The following is a 20840-nucleotide window of genomic DNA, read 5'->3' on the forward strand; positions in this document are numbered from 1 at the left end:
TAAGCACTCTCAACCGCTGAGCCCTCTCTCCAGCCCTACATCATCCTTTAAAACAGGAAACCATTTTCCATGTGTTCACACAGTGTAGGTTTTAGCAATGGCTGTGCTTAGAAGGCTGGCCCGCAGAGCTTGTGAATGTGCCTCAGTCTGCCCTCTGGAGCTAGCACACTCTAACTTTGCCTATCTCTACTCAGAGGCCACCCATGCCAACTGGCAAAGTTGGTAACAGTAGATATGACCACTTGGGCCCTTCCTCCTCCTCACTGTCCCACCTTTACCCTCAGGGTGTCTTCCTCTAGTCACCCTCAGTTTGCCTATGACATCCGAGGGACAGGAAAGTCTGCTGTGGGTGTTGATGCCCAGTGTGAGTGACTTGAATTCTCTTACTTTTTGAGCTAAGTCTGGTTGGAAGGTTCTGGTCAGGAATTCTGGGTTCTCACTGTCCAGTCCTTCAAAGCGTTACTTTCCTGTTTAATTACTTGTGGTTAATTAGTTTGACAGCCAATTAACCTCTCTAAGCCTTGTTTCCTGTCCTCTCCAGTCAGGAGAAACAGTTCTTCCTGAGGTCTCATGATCTGCACCACTGTTAGGAGCAGTGAGCAGTTTGACACCTGGCACTTGCTCAATAATAACCATGTATGTGGTAATACCAACACTTCATTTTTACAACTTTGTGATGGAGTGATTTGGGCTATCAAATGACAGTTTAGAGAGGTACCTCTGAAACTGACTACTGTCCCTGGTGGCATTTCTTCCAGAATAAAAAGGACCTGGTTTTTCCCTCTGGAGCTGCACTATAACCTAAACTAGTACAGTAGCCATATGGCATGAAGATCATAGTGTGAGACAGGTGGTCTTCAGACAGTGAGGACCTGCAGGTGACAGGATTAAAGACTAACGAGGGATCAGGTGCTCCCAATTATAGGCAGGATCACAGTGCTCCCCTTATAGACAGGATCACAGTGCTCCCCCTTATAGGCAGGATCACAGTGCTCCCCTTATAGACAGGATCACAGTGCTCCCCCTTATAGGCAGGATCACAGTGCTCCCCTTATAGACAGGATCACAGTGCTCCCCTTATAGACAGGATCACAGTGCTCTCCTTATAGGCAGGATCACAGTGTTCCCCTTATAGGCAGGATCACAGTGCTCCCCTTATAGGCAGGATCACAGTGCTCCCCTTATAGGCAGGATCACAGTGCTCCCCTTATAGGCAGGATCACTGTGCTCCCCATTATAGACAGGGTGTCTCTTCTCCTTTTTATTTCTGCTCCTCCCTCTTGTCTTTCTTTTCTCTTTCTCCTTCCTTCCTCCCTTCTTTTCTCCCTCCCTCCCCATCTCCCTCATTGCTTGCCTCTCCTTCCCCCCTCCCTCCTCTCTCCCTCCTTGCTTGCCTCCCTCTCACTCTTTTCCTCCTTCTCTCTCTCCCCTCTCCCTCCTTTCCTTCCTCCCACTCTCTCTTCTTTCTTCTTATTCTCCCTTTTATTTCTCTTAGACATCTCCATTCCTAGACCCCAGGAAGCATTCCTCTTCCAGGCTTTGGATGTTATTTTAGAAAATCCTCAGGTTTCCATTTCTTCAGATCTTTCGTGGTTGCTGGTTTTCTGTTTAGACTGTTTGGAATGGTGACAACTTAGGATGAAAATGGGGTAACTGTCTAGGAAAACTCTGGCTCTGTCACTTCAGACAGTGGCTCCCAAACTGCATCTCATCTGATGGTAGGAGTGGCAGACATAGCAGCTCATGTCCCCTGAGGATGCCCTGTGGGCGGGGGGGGGGGAGCCCAGTGCAATCCTGGAGCATTGTGTGTGCTTGATATGTAAGTGTCTTGGCTCTCTGATAGGACACTTCCAGTCAGGACCTTGCCCTGGCTGCTGCCCTGGGCCCAGGCAGCTGCCCCTCTCTCTGGCCAAGGCTTGAGTCGAGTCAGAGGGGTGCCCTTCAGACCGAAAGCCACTTTCATGTGCCTCTGCTTACCCCCTCCTCACCCCACCATTAACATCCCATTTGTTCCCCCAACTTAACTACTTCCTAGCAACATAGCTGCTCACATATGAAAAGTGTAACCTTTAATCTTTCAGGGCTGCATGCATCTGCCAGGAAGTACAGTCAAAGAAATCGCCACAAACCCCGAAGAAGCTGGGAAATTTGTCTTTGAAGTTATTCCAGGTAGGTAAGCCTGCATTTCCATTCCACGCCTAGAAGTCAAGGTTCCCTGTCCATTGCTCAACCACATTGTGAACTCACAGTGGCTTTTCATAGGGGTAGGCAGCTTATCCCCGGTGACCAGCTAGCATCCAGGGCTTAAGGGTCACTCATGACAATGGGGGCCCATCTGATGCAATCCCAGGAGTCTGGTTGGATACAGAAGCTGTAGCATGGGGCTCTGGGACCTCTCTATGAGCGCCTATCATTCACGCTCACACATCGCAGGATACTACAGCTGAGATATGCTCTGAGTGGCAGGATTGTCACTTGAATGAGGTGCAGCGATCAGATGTCCGTGGCCCCATATGTTCCAACAGGACCTAATGAGAAATGCAAGTTTCAGCTTTCAAGAACTTTAAACGTGTGTGTGGGCTGTATGCTGGAAGGTCCCTGTTTCAAATGAAGGACATACTGGGGCTGGTTTTCCCTCCTCCCTGTCTCTTGCTATGAGACAGCCCTAGCCCTGCCAGGAATGCTGGTTCTGCTATGCCTTCTGGTTGCCCCAGCCTTGATCCCAGCATGGAAGGCCATGAGGTCCTTTCTTTTAAACCTTTCCCTGCTCACATGGGTGGAGAAGGTAATGTGGCAAAGGACAAAAGTGCTCTGCCTAGAGCCAACCTGCTCACACCCAAATCCCGGCCATGCCTCTTGCTGTACCTTGGCCTCTCTAACGTCTCCCTGACACTTCTAATTTATCTGTCATGAGGACAAGGATGGCAGCAACCATCAAATGGAGGTGGCCAAATAAAATGTTTGGCTTGATGTCAGTGCACCGTAAGCGCCATGCGGATGTTTGTATTGGGCGCATCTAGAGGGACTTGTGATGCAGAGACAAATCCTGACTATTTCTCCACCAAAGAAAAGGAACAAATCCAGGTGGCTTTCATGGGCTCTCTCTTATATTCTAATCTGAAGATCCAGCCTCCTCTTCCTGCCTCCCACCCTGTCTAGGAAAACCCTATCCCTCTCCCACTGAGATGGTCCCAGTGCAAGTCCACACAGTGTGTCCAAGCGGCTGCATTTTCTACCCACAAAGTTCCGTGGAAGGCTCCATCTGAAGAGTTGTTGGGAGCTCTCCCCATAAACTACCCAGCCTGTCTCTCATCATCACCTTCTCTCTCTCTCTCTCTCTCTCTCTCTCTCTCTCTCTCTGTGTGTGTGTGTGTGTGTGTGTGTGTGTGTGCGTGTGTATATGTGTGTCCCTGTGGAAGCTGTTAGGTGCTCCCCTCGCTCCTTCCTCTCTCCCTCCCTCCCTTTCCCTTTCTCCCTTTCTCTTTCTCTGTCTCTCTCTTCTCCCCTCTCTCCTTCCCTCCCTCCCTCTTCCTCCCTTTTCCTTTCTCCCTCTACCTGCCTCTCTCCCTTCTTCCCATTCTCTTACTCTCTGCCTTTCTCCTCTCTCTGTCCCTCTCCCTCCCTCCCCCCTCTTGCTATCTATCTTTTGTCCTCTCTGTGTTTCCTTTTGTCTCTGTCTATTTCTGACTATTTTTGTCAGTATTTTCCTCTACCTGAACCCCTCATATGGACAAATGATCACATAGAAATCCCCAACTAGGAGCCTCTGCTCCCATAGCGCTGCTGTTTCCAATGCTCCTTCCAGCCTGGACTCAGATACATAAAATCTTCAGTTCATCTCCTTGCCTCCCCTTACTGAAGGTCATACCACCATAAGAAATGGGAGGTTTAATCAAGGCCCTCTCTCAGAGGCCTAAGATTCAGGGGCACACATATTGTGTACTTGTAGTTGTGCCTTTGATTTTGACTTAGAGCAGGCAGCTGTTGAGGGTAAGTGTGTTCTCTCTCTCTTTCTCTCTCCCTCCCCATTCCCCCCCATCTTTAGCTTGACAACAAGTGTGGGGGCTGATATTGTGTAACATCTCATTCAGCCTTCACACATGGCACCTCAGGAGATGCTGCCATTTGTCAACAGCATTGTTGAGCATCTGCTAAGTCAGTGAGTTGTAGGGTCTGTGGCCACCAAAGAACAGAAACAGTTGTGCTCGCTTCGGCAGCACATATACTAAAAGGACAGAAACAGCCACATACGACCTAACGCCCAGCCACATACTAAAGAGCAAGGGTGAACTGCATAATTTCCTGATGGGACAAAAAAGAAATCAATGCAAAGAGAGAACATTTTCTGACTGAGGCAGGATGAAGGTAACTGCTTTGTCATTGGTAGTGGAGTAGACAGAAGGGTGTACCACTGAGAACATGGAGTAGGGGTAAAATTATGAAGACACAGCTAAGTGTTCATCTGGAGGAAGCCTTTCTAAGGGCAGAGATGGCCAGTGCACTGTCGCCAAGCTCCCATAGGTCAGAGAATTCAAACTGGACCGATGTGGTCAGGTGACGTGATTGCAGGAGTGGAGAGGTTTGACAGGCACTTCTCAGCAATGATAAGAAATTGAACTTCCATGCTAGAAGGACACAAAGCCACTGGGAAGTTCTAGGTACTGCGGCATGACATGGCTCATGTTTAAATTCACTTGAGCTGAGAATAAAACGTAAATTATAGGGCTGAGGACAGAGCAGGATACCAGGGAGGAGGTTCCTGCAACGAGACATCAGAGGAAGTTGACTGGAGGAGGCATTTCCCATGGATCTCCGGGAACCAGTACAGCAGAGAGAAGTGTGTTTGTGGCAAGGAACAGCAGATAGATTCTTCCCAGCAGGACTTCCACAGGGAGGAAGAACAGCAGCAACCTTGCTTGGTGTTTGCCTGGGCCCTATTGGGCAGAGAGACCTGGCATCTCTGGGCTTCTGTCTTAATAACTCTTAATAAGTTGGTGACAGCACAACCCCCCACCCCCATTTCAAAGGGACAGTTTTTGGTTCTCTCCTGAGCTTCTTTTCTTTCCAATTCTACCCATGGACACACCCACAGGCAAGGCTTTTATGGAGAAGAGACAATGACAGGCTGGATTATAATCAGCTCATCTCAGACGGTGAAAGATGCTTGGCGTGGTGATAGCAAGCTAAATGGTGGAGGTCAGAAGCAAAGGGATCGGAAAGCTGGTTTGGGCAGGAAAATCTAAGGCTGGGCCCCTAGGACATTGAAGCAGGCTGGCCCTCTTGAGATGACCTGGCATTGCAGAAAGAACGGGCTTCATCAGCACCCTGTTACTGAGGGGATTTCTGTGTGTTTTGTCCCTTCTAACACCTTTACCACTAAAACCTTCACCAACTCAAACAAATCCTGTGTCTGCAGATTTCTGTCTGCGAGGAGATGTAGAGAGACGTCAGGTTCCTTCCCTCCCTCACTTTTTCCTTTGTCACTTCCCCTCACTTTTGTCCCTTCCTGCCACCTCTCTCCTCTTTATCTTTTCCAAAGCTCATTTGCTACATTATACTCAACCCAAGTTTAAAGTGAAATGGTAAACAGGGTCCTGTCCATTTCCATGAACCCTGTAACTGGAAACCCACCTTTTGCAAGGCTCTGTGTGGTTTGAACATCCAGTGACAGGAGACATCAGTTTTATGAGACAGGTACTCTAGTGCCCTCTGTCCCCCTTGCCTGGGGTTTCTGTTCCTTTCCAGCTCTGCAGACAGCTGAGCTCAGTCTGTCTTGGGAAGCATCCATTGTGAGTATGGAGACCAGAAGTCTCCCTGAATACCTAACTGAATGCCCCAGTTGTTCTTCTTGTCAGTAGCAAATAGCTTCTGTCTTCTGTGGAAGTCATTTTCTACCAAAGCCAGAGTAACTGAAAGCCCCCCACACAGTGACTTGTCAATAGAAATATGTTGTTGGTCACAGCCACAAAAGTGGACCGAGATCCAGGGCCACTGAGTCAGGTTAGACAACTCAATTACTGTTGGTGCTTACCAGTCAGGTTCAGCTTTCGCCCCTTTCCCCCGGTTCTGGCTCCTCCCACTTTACAACCCGAAACTCTTTCCTCCAGCCTCAAGTGACCAGAACCGCACTGGACAAGACTCCTATGTCCTCATGGCCAGCTCCCAGGTAGAGATGGAGGATTGGGTTAAGTTCCTCAGGAGAGTTGCCGGTACGCCCTCTGGAGGTAAGAACTCTCACAACCCTTTCTGAGCAGGTCTCAGAGGAGGAAGAAGCTGGTTGTAGACCAGATCTCTAAGCAGTGTTCAGAGAGGAGACATCAAAGAATCCCTGGGGCCATTGGCCGGGTCCTCTGCTGAGTATGAGGAAAAGAGGCTTTTACATATCTACCTATCCACCTAGATCACCTCAAAAAGCCAACTCTGGATCGAATAGAACAGTAGAGGACTGACACCACAAAGTAGGGCTCTCTCCACTTTAGCCAAACTACACTATTTCAGACAAAGAGCTTGGACTAGCTGCTCTGCACCCCTGGTGTCTGTAACTCTCACTGCACCATGCGTGTGTCCATTATGTACCTAAGAGGGCTAATGACAAGATTTGCAGCCAAGGCTGGTCAGGACAGAAGGACAGCCGCCCTGGGGGGGCGGGGAGGAACCGCTGCTGGTCTTACAGATGTGTGATAAATTTTGCGTTTAGGCCTTTGAGTGAGCAGTCTCGCAATATTTTCACACTTGGCAACTGTCTGACTGCAAACAACAAACAACAAAAGCCTAATGCAGAATATATATGAAATCAACAAATGTGAATTTGGCATGCTGTCTTCATTTTATAAAAACATAAAATAGCGCCAATGGATAAGTCCACAAAATACCACTTCCCACATATTTTAGAAAAACGAGCTACTTGTGTTGACTCCAGGAAAACTATAAATATGTAATCAATTATTGATATTGTCTCTTATTTTAGAGCTCATTTATGGGAGCATTCATGGTTAAATATTGATTCGATTTCCCAACAGTTTCTTTCAGAAATTATAAGAACACCAAAATAATTTTATGTAAAAATTGAAAAAAAGAGTCATTTAAATAATTTTAATGCTCTTTTGTTCCAACCAGGGTTGCATGTACGTTTTTTTTTTTTTTTTTCTGAAAGACAAGGGTAGAATGTATGCGATTTTATATGTCTTATAACTTAATTATTCTATGTTAATATCAAATATTTTTGTTATTTGCGTGTATGTGTGTGTATATGTATGTGTGTGAATGTGTGTGTGTGCATGTGCGCATATATATGTGGTGTTTGTGGAGGCCAGAAAAGGATACCAGATGTCTAGAAGCTGTAGCTGCTGGGAGTAGGCTACCCATGGATGCAGGATCCGTAATCTCACGCTATGCAAGAGCAATTGCCTCTGAACTGCTGAGCCATCCCTCCATTGTCTATCATAGGCTCTTATTGAGTCATTCAGGGGATTGTCTTAATGCAGAATAGAAATCATGCCCAGTGACGTTAAGGAGCAGAAAGGATTGCTGGGTAGAAATCATGCCCAGTGACGTTAAGGAGCAGAAAGGATTGCTGGGTAGAAATCATGCCCAGTGACGTTAAGGAGCAGAAAGGATTGCTGGGTAGAAATCATGTCCAGTGACGTTAAGGAGCAGAAAGGATTGCTGGGTAGAAATCATGTCCAGTGATGTTAAGGAGCAGAAAGGATTTCTGGGTAGACAGACTGAGGGCAGGGACTGCCATGGGGCTCCCACGGACAGGAACCGAGAAGTGACTTTCCCTCGCACGCCTGCCTGTGTCCGACCAGCCAGCAGCACCTCATGCCCATACTTGCCCCGCACATACCCCTACACCAGCAGCTCAGCCTCTGCAGCTCCACTGTTAACTCCCGTGCCTCAGTTGAGAAAGAAGCCATTAGAATGAGAGCACGGCTGTCAAGGCAGAGTCTCCAACATTTGCCCCCTTGCACAGAAAGCTTGTGGTTTCATGCAAAAGCCTGGTCCTGTGCCTTTCCTGTCTGGAATAGCTTCACCATGACCTTCCTTAAGCCCAGACTGTAAGGTCAAGAGCCCACTGACATGTCCTTTTTTCACTGAAGGGCTTCTGCCATCGGCAGGGGTCATGGGACTTACTGCGCTGACCTACTGTGTTCTGTCCTCATATCCAAAGGTTCCTCTCATCAAAGCTTCAGCCACCACCCCAAGAAGGAAACTGAGTCTAAGTCCTGGGCATGTGGCAACAGCACAGAGTAAAATAAGGGAAACTGACCCTCACTGTCATTTACTTGAGGCTGAAGAGTTCTGATCTCTCGTCCCAAACACAGGCTGCTTCTCTGCTCATTGAACAATGCAGAGAGTAGAGCATTAACAAGGATCGAGGGACATTTGTCTTGCTCAATCTCTTATAGGTGTCTCAAAGGGACAAAATCGTTTCTAGGGTCCTACTGACTTAGAATAGCACACAAAGCTATGGCCTTCAGTACCAGTCTATACCTGCATGTTGTTGGCATCATTTTGGGGGTGGGCGTTGCTTTCATGGACCTACCACTCTCAGCAAATGGTCTTCTTTCTAGTCACACCATCTGACATGCACATTTGTTGTCCTGAGTCAGAGGCATGGCTGAGCCTTGGAGAAATAGGTAGCAAGGCACCTCAGGAGTCCAAAGTATAGTAAGACTGATTAGGTTGTTTTTCTTAGAAGTCAGTTGACCCTAAGCTGGGGATACAATATGTATGTAGAATGAATACACGGTTCTATATTTTCTCCAAGCCATTATTTACTGGATACAGGTGAGGGAGTGAAGGCAAGTATCACACAGCAGTTCTTAGAAAACTTGTTCCCATGGACCAAGCATAGGTTGCAGACCACAGAGCCTCACTGCAGTCCAGGACATCACTTGTTGGCTCTTCCCAGGGAACCTCAGCCCTGCAAGAGTAGATGGCCACCCGCAGGAGACCGTCTGGAGAGAGGCGGGGTCAGTTCAGATGGCCTCCTGAAAAGCGGTGACATTACCAATCCGAGGGCAGCTTTATGTTTCCCACGTTATTCTTGACCGCCTATCATTCCCTCCACTCCTCTGCCTGGCCAAGAAAGAATCTTCCCTGCTCACCACCCCCACTAAGCTGCCATATCTTCCCTCTGCTACTCCGAGGTCACTTTATCAGAGTGAGCCTGACAGCTGCCCTTTCAAGGTCCTTGTGTGCAACCCTTTCCTTCCCTCCCTTTCTCAAAGTAAAAGCAATGTTCCTGTAGTTGGCTCTCTGTCCGTGTTTTCTTCTTTCATGCCTGTTCCACTCCAGAAACACCATCCATGTCATCCTCAGCCTCCTCATCCATCAAAGGCATGCCCCTGCCTTAGGGCTCTTTTTAAAAAGATTTATTATATATAAGTACACTGTAGCTGTCTTCAGACACACCAGAAGAGGGCATCAGATCTCATTATAGATAATTGTGAGCCACCATGTGGTTGCTGGGATTTGAACTCAGGACCTCTGGAAGAGCAGTCAGTGCTCGTAACTGCTGAGCCATCTCTCCAGACCACCTTAGGGCTCTTGCACATTATGTTCTGTTTAGAGTCCTCTACATGGCTTGATCAAGTGTATGTGTGTATGTGTGTGTGTCTGAGAATGTGTATGTGTATATGTCTTAATGTTTGTGTATGTGTGTGTCTATGAGTGTGTGTCTGAGTGTGTATGTGTATGTCTGAGTGTGTGTCTGTGTGTGTGTCTCTGTGTGTCTGTGTCTGAGTGTGTCTGAGTATGTGTGTGCGCATGAGTGTGTGAATGTGTGTGTCTGAGTGTGTGTGTGTTTGTGTGAGTGTGTATATCTCAGGATTGAGATAGTAAATGACTTGTGTTAAATGACCTGGTTAAGGAAGAGGCTTCCACAGCAGAGACACTCTGGGCCACTCTCCCAGGCTATTCTTGCCATTGGCTAATGCCTAGCCAAGAAAGGGCTCAGTAAAGTGAGTTGCTCCATCTGGAATTATTCCCCACTGAGCATGTCAACAGCAAGCCTTGCTGACATTCTTTGTGATCCAAAGATACTCTGAGAAAATCCAGTGAAAGCGTGGAGACTAGCCAGAATGGTAACTGGACAGGAACGCTTGGCCTTCCACAGTACAGTGTCCTGAGACACCTGTGCCCACCTGAGTACCAGTGTTAAAGGGGAGAAGCCATGGTTTTCTGCTCCTGCAACTGCAGAGGTGGCCTCTAGGACTCCTCGCTTCTCAGGGGTCCCTCGTTTTTACAAAGGACCAGCTGGATGGACAGACCAGAGCGGCCATATCCTGGAGGCTGGGGATGTCATCTCAAAGTCTTGCAAAGATAAGCAGGAAAAGAGAACAGAGGCATATTTCTGACAGTTTATTCCAGGTCCCACTTTCAGGGTGTGTGTGTGTGTGTGTGTGTGTGTGTGTGTGTGTGTGTGTGTATGTGTATGTGCACGCAGTGTATCTGTATCCTCCAAACTCCTCTCCCCTCAGCATGGACTTCACACCCTCAGGTCCTCATGGTGGAAATCTGGTTTCTGTGCCCTGGGAACAGGCAGTCCTGGCTGCAGATGGAGTCTCTGTTGACTGTTCTTCCTTTCCTTCTGGATGCTTGCTCAGTGGCTTCAGGGCACAGCAGTTGAGTATAAAGTTTCATCCTCTCTGCTGCTCCAGTTTGGAGACAGGGTTCAGCTCCTTTGTTTAAGCGTCTTTGTGAATTTGCCAACCCGAGGCTTATGCCACGTATCTACTTATTATGAGCCTCAAGGAATTTTTCTTCCTCTGGCCTTAACGTTCTTTTCACATGCTTCAGAACACGATTTCACAATCCATAGCTCAGAGCAACGTGTGGGATGTGCAGTACTTGCCAAGAAGACTTCTGTGTGACCTAGTCTTTCTAGCTAAGCCTGATAATTCTTATTTATTTCTACCAAATATCTCAACTCCTAAATATAAGCAAGACACATATTTATTCATTTATTCTAAAACTCTTTATTGATCACATGCCAACACTAGGGAGAGAGAAAGATCCACTGGTCTTCCCCACGGGGGAGGAGAATTCAGTCACTCTCTCAAGAAACTGAAAGTTTACCAAAAGACATAAAAATTAACTTTCAAAGCCCCAAGTTACAATACAAAATTCTAACTTTGAAGAACACTGTGAAGCTGGTGTGATTGCTCACACATGTGACTCCAGCACTTGAAACCTGAGACAGGAGGATCCCTGTGAGTTTGAGGCAAGCTTACAGAGTGAGTTCTAGGTCTGGCTGGGCTAGAATGAGAACCTAAATAAAATAGAAGTGGAAATGTATTACAGAAAAAGAAACATACGAAACAAAGTAAATCTTTATGAAGAAGGTTGAGGAAGGCTTCCCTGGACTAGAAATGATGCACCAAGCCCCAAATAGCCAGGGGAGGTGAACCAGACAGAAAAGCAGGAAGCAGAATGGTGCCTGGATGGGAGGGAACAGCAGCTGCAAAGGTCTTGAGACAGAAAGGTGAAAGTGGGGGTGGGGGTCAGGGTAGCAGAAGAGATAGCTAGTGGTGGTTTTCAGGAGAAAGTTTCAAGCAAGAAGGCGGTAAAGTCAGATGATCCTGAAAAGATCACTGTAGCTGCTGTCTGCATCATGGCCTGGGCTGGAGGAAGCCAGTTACAGAGAAGGCAGCAGACCAGAAATGAAGCTGTCACCCAGGCAAAGCGGTGGGTGGCAGCTTGTACAGGGGGTGGTGGCGGAGTTGGGAGAATCAAACAGGTCTGCACAGCATCTAGAAATGGCACTGCCAGGAAGTGGGTGTGAATTCCATGTGTCAGGAGATGGTGGTGTCAAAGAGGAGCCCTGGCTGAGGAATGATAGAGTAATGGATACTTGATTGGCAGTGTGAGACTACAGGCCCTCACTGGCAAGGGTCTTCTTGCTTGGATCTCTGTGAGGGTCTCTAGGGTGCTGGGGTCAGTTGCAGGAGGTCTGTTCTATCTTCCTGACAAGAAGGGGCAGAAGCTAGCTCGCTTCACCCACCAGCCTACCTCTGAAGTCATTGTCTCAGAAGACCCTGCCTGAACCATGCGTGTCTCTGAAAGCCTTTCCAGGAGAGGGTGGGCTGGCTTCATAAAGACTAAGTGCTGTTCTGTGTTCCTGCCAGACAGCTTGATATACGGGCGCAATGCTGGTAAACGCTTGCGTGTGGAGTTTTCTTCCTTTCTCTTTTAACCCACCTCGGAGCTGTCCCCTGAATGGCGGCTGACAATTAGCTGCTGAGTAAAAGGAGGCACTTATTTTTATTGTGCTCTGACAGCTTTATGTTTACTCTCTGAAAGCCAAGGGAGCCTCCTGTGTGTCAAGGTGAGTAGGGAGAAGTGTTGGGAAAGGGCTGGGCAGGTGCTGACACATCCCTAGGATTCCTCCCAGGAGTCAGAACCTGAGCAGCCTTTGCAAGCATGTGCTGATCTGGAAGCCAACAAGGACAGTTAGCTTTCACAGTGCAGGAGGAGAGGTTAGACTGGCTCCTCAGAGGCAGGGGCTAAACAACCATGCCTCACGTCCCCAGGATGCCGCACTGGGAAGTGGGATGTGGCTTTCCCACCTTGGCGCTGCTCTTTTGCTGGGACATCAGGAAGAAAGCCCCTAAGCTCCGAAAGAAAGGTATTTCTTTCCCATTCTGAGCCTTTGCTCCAGTGCTCTCTGCTTTCCTGTCAGGATAGGGTATGCATCTGAGACGGAGGTCCCCGGGGACTGTGAAGCCAGCACAGGAGCTGTGCTCGGGTCTGGCTGCCGGAGGCATTCAGAGAAGTTCAGAGATAACAGAGGAGGAGCAAGAGGGCAAGGGCTGAACTAGCCATTTTCACTTCCCTAAAAGAGCCCTGGGGCTTTGTAGCCACTCTAGTGAGGGATCTTGGGGTCTGACCCACGGAAGACAGAAAGAGAACAGTTCTGTCATCCATGAGAATGAGGTATCACTGTCCTGGGGGCTATTCAGGACAAGGTTCTTCTGTTCAAAGACAGGTCTGGGGACTGGAGAAAGGTGCAGGGGTGGGAGTGGGGAAACAGGGATGGGGAGGGGAGGGGGAGAGGAAGGAGGGGAGTGAGGTGGGGTTGGGGGTTGCTGGTGGTATGAGAACACACAATAGCACAGCCCGAGCTGGAGCACTGTGTGAAGAGCACCAGAAGTTTCTGTCCCCGGATCCTCCCTGGACATGGATGATACCTCAGATATTATTAAGGTGACTTTTGGGGGAGAGTGCACTGTGGTGTAAAACCCAGAACATTGTGCATGATAGACAAATGCCCTGTGCTATATTCCCATCCCCTTTTAAAAACGTGTGTGTGTGTGTGTGTGTGTGTGTGTGTGTGTGTATGTGTGTGTGTATGGGTATGTATGTGTGTGTGTGTATATGTGTGTGTGTGTGTGTGGGTATGTATGTATGTGTGTATGTGTATATGTGTGTGTGTATGGGTATGTATGTGTGTGTGTATGTGTATATGTGTGTATGGGTATGTATGTGTGTGTGTGTGTATATGTGTGTGTGTGTGGGTATGTATGTGTGTGTGTATGTGTATATGTGTGTGTGTGTGTGTATGAGTATGTATATGTGTGTGTATGTGTATATGTGTATGTGTATGGGTATGTATGTGTGTGTGTGTGTCTGTGTGTGTCTGTGTGTGTCTGTGTGTGTGTGTGTGCACCCATGAGTGTTGAGTGCATGAACACGGGACTCAGAGATTAACCTTGGTTGTCATTCCTCTGTGGCCAGCCACCTGGTTTTTGAGATGAGGTTTCTCCCACATCTGGGACTCAAGTAGCTTAGGCTGGCTCCCCAGTAAGCCCTGAGCCCTCACAAGTCTTCACCTCAAGGGATTAAGATGGATGATCAAGCTTAGGCCCTGGTGCCTGCATAACAAATGCTTTTACTCACTGACCTATCTCCCTGGGGCCCTGTTTTGGTTTCTTAATTAAAAAAAAAAAAAAAAAAAAAAAAAAAAGACTGTGCCTGATTACCCAGTGACTTTTAATAAAAACCGATTAAACTGCTGCATAGAGGGCCGGGGCAAGGGATATAGTTTTAGGCAAATGCTAAACCCGAGTCCGGCTTCTCTGTTTCCAGCTTCAGATTAGTTCAATTAAATCAGTCAACTGTCACGCTCAGGAACAGCCGGACCCTAAGCCTGTGCTGCCTAGTGAGCTACAGTTAGAACTGGCATTTGTCAACTGACTGACATAAGATCTTAGAAAAATCACTAACCAGGGCTCAGTTTTGTTTGTTCCTTTGTTTTTGTTTGAGACAATGTTTCTCTGTGAAAACCTAGCTGTCCTGGAACTTGCTCTATAGACTAGGCTGACCTGGAACACAGAAATCTGCCTGCCTCTACCTCCCCAGTGCTAGGATTAAAGGTATGCACCACCACTACCACCCAGCTAAAATGTGATATTCTTTTTTTTTAAGATTTATTTATTTATTTTATGTATATGAGTACACTGTTGCTGTCTTCAGACACACCAGAAGAGGGCGTTAGATTCCATTATAGATGGTTGTGAGCCACCATGAGGTTGCTGGGAATTGAACTCAAGACCTTTGGTGGAAGAGCAGTCAGGGCTCTTACCCATTGAGCCATCTCCCCAGCCCAGAATGTGATAGTTTTATTTGTAAGTTTTAAATGATAAAGTTAAAAAAATTAAACCACTCAATTGCTGTGAAGTTTGTATTGCATTTAGCAGTAGTGAAATTTATACTGCGTATGGTGATTATAAGTAATAAGTTGAATTTTATAATTGTTAAGACAGAAGCATTTCTGTTGGTTGGTTCAGAGTGACAATGAATTCTTGTGAATGAATTGATTAGATATCAATCCATTGCTGCGAAGAGCCTAACTATGGAGCCCAGGTTCCCTGAAGGCGTGGGCACCTGCCACACCATCTTCTTCCTTCACTGGCCTCTCTGGCTTTGGTCCTTGGACTGACTCTGTTTCTGTCCCTATATCCAGGCTTTTTATATTCTGGAAGCAAAGGTAAAGACAAGACTTGGAGAAATGCTGACCAGAGGGGTAGTGTGGAGAATGGGAAGCATGGGAGACAGCAGGTGAAATGTTCCTGAGGACTAATGCAGTCTCTGTGCCAGGAGATAAAAATAGAAGGTGAACCAGACGGGCTGTCTGTCTCTGAGGCGCTCGCAGCCCACTGGAAGAGTGCTGTTTAAATAAATCATCGCAGAACTACATAAGAGGCAATAAAAAAGGGGCTTGCCTGGGAGGTCTGAGGGTTCAGAGAGGGCTCCATCTTCTCTCTAAAGACATCCAAATGTGGACAGACTGGGTTGCAGGAGCATACGAGGCAGGGCATCAGCTTGAGAGCTTTTAAGCACAAGGATACTTTTTACTCTAATAAATGATTTTGTGAATTCAGCAGAAGAAATTTGCAAGAAACCCAATTGTCTCTCCTTCCAGATTGTGGTAATACAGACAGTGGCCATGAGGATAGATCAGATTAAAGTGTTTCAGGAGGGCGGTCTACTTGGAGGGAGAGCGTGTTTAGGGATAACTCCAATTTGATGCTCTCGGTCCTGCGAATTGGTCCAGCTGGGTTAGGTACCTGATGTCAAAAACTTTGTGGTCTCATGGCACCTGGCACTTTGTTGACTGTATAAATGCTGAGGGGGAAGCAGAGACTAAAGAAAAAACAGGAGGGAACGTGGATTGAAGAAGACATTGGAAGAATCACTCGTCTATGTGGACTTTGGGGAATAGAGGAGGGAGGGAGAGTAGAGCCAGTTGTAGTGGTTACTACTTTTAGGTGGTATCCAGATGTGTGGAGACAGGGAAAGGAGGTTCAGGGGAGCCATCGGGATGAGAATGAGAATTTTGTAGGTCCAGGAAAAGGTATTAAAAGAAAGGCACTGCCATCGGTGATTGGAGAAGACCAGGAGGCATGGATCACCCAAGGGAGGGTTTGTCACTGAGAGGGCATCAGAAATCACTGAGAAGTTTTGAAGCAAAGAGTAGAGTGGTAGAAAATAAACTGTGATGGTTGAGAGATAAAATAAACTAAGTGGTCTGAGGGGGAGGGAATGCCCTTCAGAGGGAAACAGATACTTCGTGAGGGCAGCAGTGAGTGAAGAAGAGGCAAGGATGGCCGATTCGCAGAACTGAGGCAAAGGGTTATTCTTTATAAATTGGCAATGACCCAGATGCGCTTGACTCTTCATATCTTATCACACAAAGAGTAAGCCTTGGGAAAGGTGGAAAGGATGGAGCTGACGAGGTGGGAAAGCAGCAAGTAGAGGAAGAACAGAGAGGAACATTGCTACAGAGGAGAAAGGCAGAGAAGAAGGGCCCTGGGAACACGAGGAGGTTATTACTTCCCTCCTGAAGGGGTCACTTGACTTGCTGTCTTTGGGTTTTACAGCTGGGAACAGACACCATGGCCAAGGACAACATTTAATTGGGACTGGCTTACAGTTCAGAGGTTCAGTTCATTATCATCAAGGAGGGAACATGGCAGCATCCAGGCAGGAATGAGACTGGAGGACCTGAGAGTTCAACATCTTCCTCTGAAGCCAAACAGGAGAAGACTGACTTCTAGGCAGCTAGGATGAGGATCTCAACGCCCACATCCACAGTGACAAACCTACTCCAACAAGGCCAGACCTACTCCAACAAGATTACACCTCCTAGTAGTGTCCCTCCCTGTACCAGGCATATTCAAACCAAGGAGGAAGGAGGGGAAGGAAAGTGAGCACAAACGGGGTTGAGCTTAGGAAAAGCAGAGTTTCAGAGCCAAGGTCTCATGAAGACTGGGTATGGCACAATTCTAGGATACAGCACTGTCCCTGTATGATATGACACCTTCAAAGTTCTCAGTAGCCTGACAAAGTCAGACATTTGGGTTGTGGGAGCTGACAGAACAGAGATGTTAGAAAGAAAAGTAATATTGAGATGTGAATATCCTGATAGGAGCAACGTGAAAGTATTGACGGATGCAGACTGGGGAAGGCAGTGAACGCAGAGGAAGAGAGTGAAGGGAAGGCGGTGTATGCAGAGGGAGAGAGTGGAGGGAAGGCAGTGGACACAGAGGGAGAGAGTGGAGAGAGGCCGCTGATAGACACATAAGAAGAGAGGAGTCAAACTTGCCTCTGCTCCCAGTGCATTTGAGTTATTTGTCCCCAGAGGGATCTAGTGGCCACCTGTGCTCACACATGCTCCAGAAGACATCTGCTCTTCCCTCGGACAGTGGCTTTCTGTACCTCTCAGAGAGAATGTCCCAGTGTAGCATGACGGTCTATGTTTTTGGTCTGATCATTTTCATATGATCTTCCAGTGTGCTGGACCTAAGTACCCAGCTCCTCTCACAGCAAATGGAAACCCAGTTCCACGTGGTCTCCAACATTCTGATTCTCTTGCTGTTTATCACATGGTCTTTTCATGTTCATACTGGGAAGCTGGCTAATAGGAGGCAACGACAAGGTCTTTGTGCACCTTGTGTGTCAGCCTTTGCAGGACACTTGACTGTTGGGGGGGGGGGCGGAGCTGGATTACTTTCCATGAGATAGATTACTGCTAGTGTTTCAACCAAAGAAGTGCCGAAATTGAAATAACTGTGAGCTATTGGAAAGCACTTGTTGATAGATATTAACTACCAAGTAATTCAGCAAAATCTTTTGGCCACCCTTGTGCCAGGCCTGTTGGGGAAGGAAAGAAACCTTCCCAGTGTTTCCAACCACAGGAGCTTATGGTCACATGCCCAAACACAGACAGATACAAAGGTTATGATAGTCCAATGTGAGGCTGGTGGAGTGAGCAGAGAAGAAGAAAGGCACCCAGAATGGGAATGTGGTCTCTCTGCCTGAGAGCAAGAAGGCCTGGCAGAGACAGCGATATCGGGAAAAAAGCCCAGGAAAGACAAACAGAATCCCGGAGGCAGAGAAGGGGGCAGATATGGGAGGGAGAAGAGCTTTTGAGGACATAGGACCTGGAAAGCACCAAGTTTTAGAACCATCAGGGTGATGTGCATTTGAATACATCTTAGTGGTTCATACAAAATGGCAGGTGGATGTCAGGCCAGCACTGAGATGCAATAAAGTCAAACAGGCAAAATCCCGGCAGATTTGGGATTAGAGAGGATACTGTCACTCCCAGCACCAGATATCAGGAGGGTTGGGGGGGGGGGAGAGCCATCAGGCACTGGGACCAGTAGAAAAACACTGCTGTAGCAGCTGGGGAAGAGGTGTGAGACTTCAAACCCAGGGCACTGGTGCTCAGACAGACCAGTGGGCTGGAAAAGTAAGCAGCAGAGAATTTTGAAAATGTCAGCTACTGGGGCAGAGGCCAGGAGGACACCAGAAATCAGGAATCAATACAGATCTTTATAGATGTAATCCATATTAACTAGTGTCTGGATAGAGGACAGCCAGAGATTCAGGCAGAGAACCAAGAGACTTCCCAAATTCTAGGACACAGATTTGGACAAAGCTGAAGTCATCACCCTCTGAACCTGAAGGGAACACAGAAGCCTGGGAGCCTGCAGGAAATACACGTGGGCAGAGGCTGTCTTCATTTAGATCTAATCTTGTCAGGCAGAGGGGTGGGAAATTATGGAGCCCGATGCTGACAGGGCTGAGGTGGAGCTCGCCTACTCTTGCTTTGCTGGAGGCTGTGTAATTTGGAAAAATATTTTTGCAAAGCAATTTGCATACCATTGGGTCAAACCACTTGACACCCACCCCCTGCCCCCAGTTTAACATGCAGAAAGTTGCCCCAAGAATATACTTTGACAACATGAAATATCTGCACTCATCTATCCAAGCACTAATTAATTAATTCAACAATAATCAGATATTATGCCTTTGGGTTTAGACATTCCAGTGAGTGTGTTTGCTGTCGCTATGCTTTTGATAGTGAGGGTCATCAATCTAAGTTCTAAGAAATGCCACAATGGCTTAATTGGGTATGAGGTAATCTAGCAATGGACTCTTGTCCTTTGATGCTCCATGATGCCAGCAGAATTCAGTTCTTTCTTTTCTGTGTCACCTTTAAAGAGTTTAGAGCAATGACAGTAACAAGGCCCAAGAGATGGATCACTTTTGCTTCCTGATCTGTCTCTCGGGACTCTTTTCTGCCAGTCTCCATTTTTGACCCATATTTTCACATATTTGAGATTCCGCCTGACCTCTGCTGAGCATCGTATGCCAAGAGGCCTGTCAGTACCCTGCTTTACCTCTGCTCATCCATTTCATTTTGACAGCCACCCTGAGGCGACAACACTACCTCACTCACTTCACTGCCAACCACCCTGAGCCTCGGAGGTGTTGGTAAACTTGCCAGATCAGTAGCCAGGGCAGGGCATATTCAGAAGCCATGCCCAGGCGGTGAGGCCCTGGGATGCATTGGCCTGTCTGTTGTAGGGTAATGGAAGTAACATACTTTCTCAGTGAGAAATCAATCCACACACCAGAGATGAAGGAGAGTTCTTTAATAGTGCTTGGCTGACTGGAGCTAGTGACCAGCTAAGAGTCAACCCCCAACAGAAGACTTTAGTAGCTTATATACATCTTAGGCTTATGCATTTAGCACTCAATGACATCCTTAAATCTCTTTCAGGTCCCAACCCCAGGTTATACCACAAATAATTCAAACAGAGACAGGAGATTGTGAGTCTGGCTGTTTAGGCAGATAGGAGATTTACTCAGCAAAGATATCACATATGGCCAGAATTATTTTAAGCACACCGGTGTTGTTTTTTCTCAAATAGTTGTTACCTGGGGTCATCTTGCTCACCTGGCAGAATTATGTTTTTTTTTTCCTGATAAGAGCACAGGATACTTAATCATGGGCCAGGATTTAATGATGTATAAGCCCTGCTCTGCCCATCTCGAGTAGCCCCTTAGAGGCACATCTTAGCTACTGACCTGTCGCAGTGAAGAGACAGCATGACCACTGCAACTCTTATAAAAGAAAACATTTAATTAGGTGCTGCTTACAGTTTCATGAGTTTAGTCCACTGTCATCAAGGTGTGGGGAACATGGTAGTGGGCAGGCAGACGTGGTGCTTGAGAACTGAGAGATTCACACTGGGGTCAGTAGGCAGCAGGAAGAGCAAGCCACTGGACCCAATTTGGGCATCTGAAACCTCAGAGCCCAGCCCCAGTGACACAATTCCAACATGACCATACCTTTCAAATAGTGCCACTCCCTGCTAACAAGGCATTCAAATCTATGAATGTATGAGGGGCATTCTCTCTCAAACCACCATAGGGCCTAATGGCTGGTTCTTCCTAGTGAATAAACATTTATATCCTAGTACCCTAAATTTTACATCTCTAACAGGCCTGGTTAGCATACTACTTATTTGAGGGGTAATTTGGAGGCAGTGCTCCTATATCTAAATTGTACTTGTGTGACTGAATGCCCCCTAAGCAAACCTATTAGTACATCCTTTATAATATCAATCCTACCACTTTGAGTTTCTCCTTCATCAATGATACTCCCCCACAAGATTCATAGAGTACCTAGCAAAATCCCCACTGCCAGGCATAGAAACCTCCTTTTGAGCTGTTGGTCAGGACAGTGGAAACGATTCCCCAAATACAAGCTATGGCACCATTCTTGGTTTCCTCCCGGAGGTTAAAACCCTATTGCAGAAGACACTACCACACACACTAGATATAAGACTTAGTAGTGTTGGTCTGGAACTGACTAGGAAGCTCTTCACCCTGGACTAGCTTTCTTAGTACTACAAGGTGTTGTGCAACCTGCCAAAGGAGCAAAGCAATCAGTAGTTCTGCACAACCGTGAAGCCACAACAGTGAGCAGGTTGGCAAGACATTCCCAAGGGTGCAATGCAATAATGGCTCTTACATATTGG

At 47.2% G+C, this 20840-nt stretch overlaps 1 protein-coding gene across 2 annotated transcripts in view; it reads left to right on the forward strand.

Moving 5' to 3' along the window:
* Nucleotides 1–20840, forward strand: part of ARHGAP25 (Rho GTPase activating protein 25) — a gene marked incomplete at its 5' end in the record, with an annotated part of 71582 nt that overhangs the window by 34494 nt on the left and 16248 nt on the right. The window contains 2 exons of one of the 2 annotated variants that reach the window (XM_080932450.1): nucleotides 2082–2169; nucleotides 6108–6224. In XM_080932450.1, coding sequence (XP_080788576.1) covers nucleotides 2082–2169; nucleotides 6108–6224 — 205 coding nt within the window. The remainder of the gene's footprint in view (nucleotides 1–2081; nucleotides 2170–6107; nucleotides 6225–20840) is intronic. The other variant, XM_080932451.1, reaches the window with a different exon arrangement.

This window comes from Micromys minutus (genome assembly GCF_963924665.1).
Source record: "Micromys minutus genome assembly, chromosome: 18".
Classification (NCBI taxonomy): domain Eukaryota; kingdom Metazoa; phylum Chordata; class Mammalia; order Rodentia; family Muridae; genus Micromys; species Micromys minutus.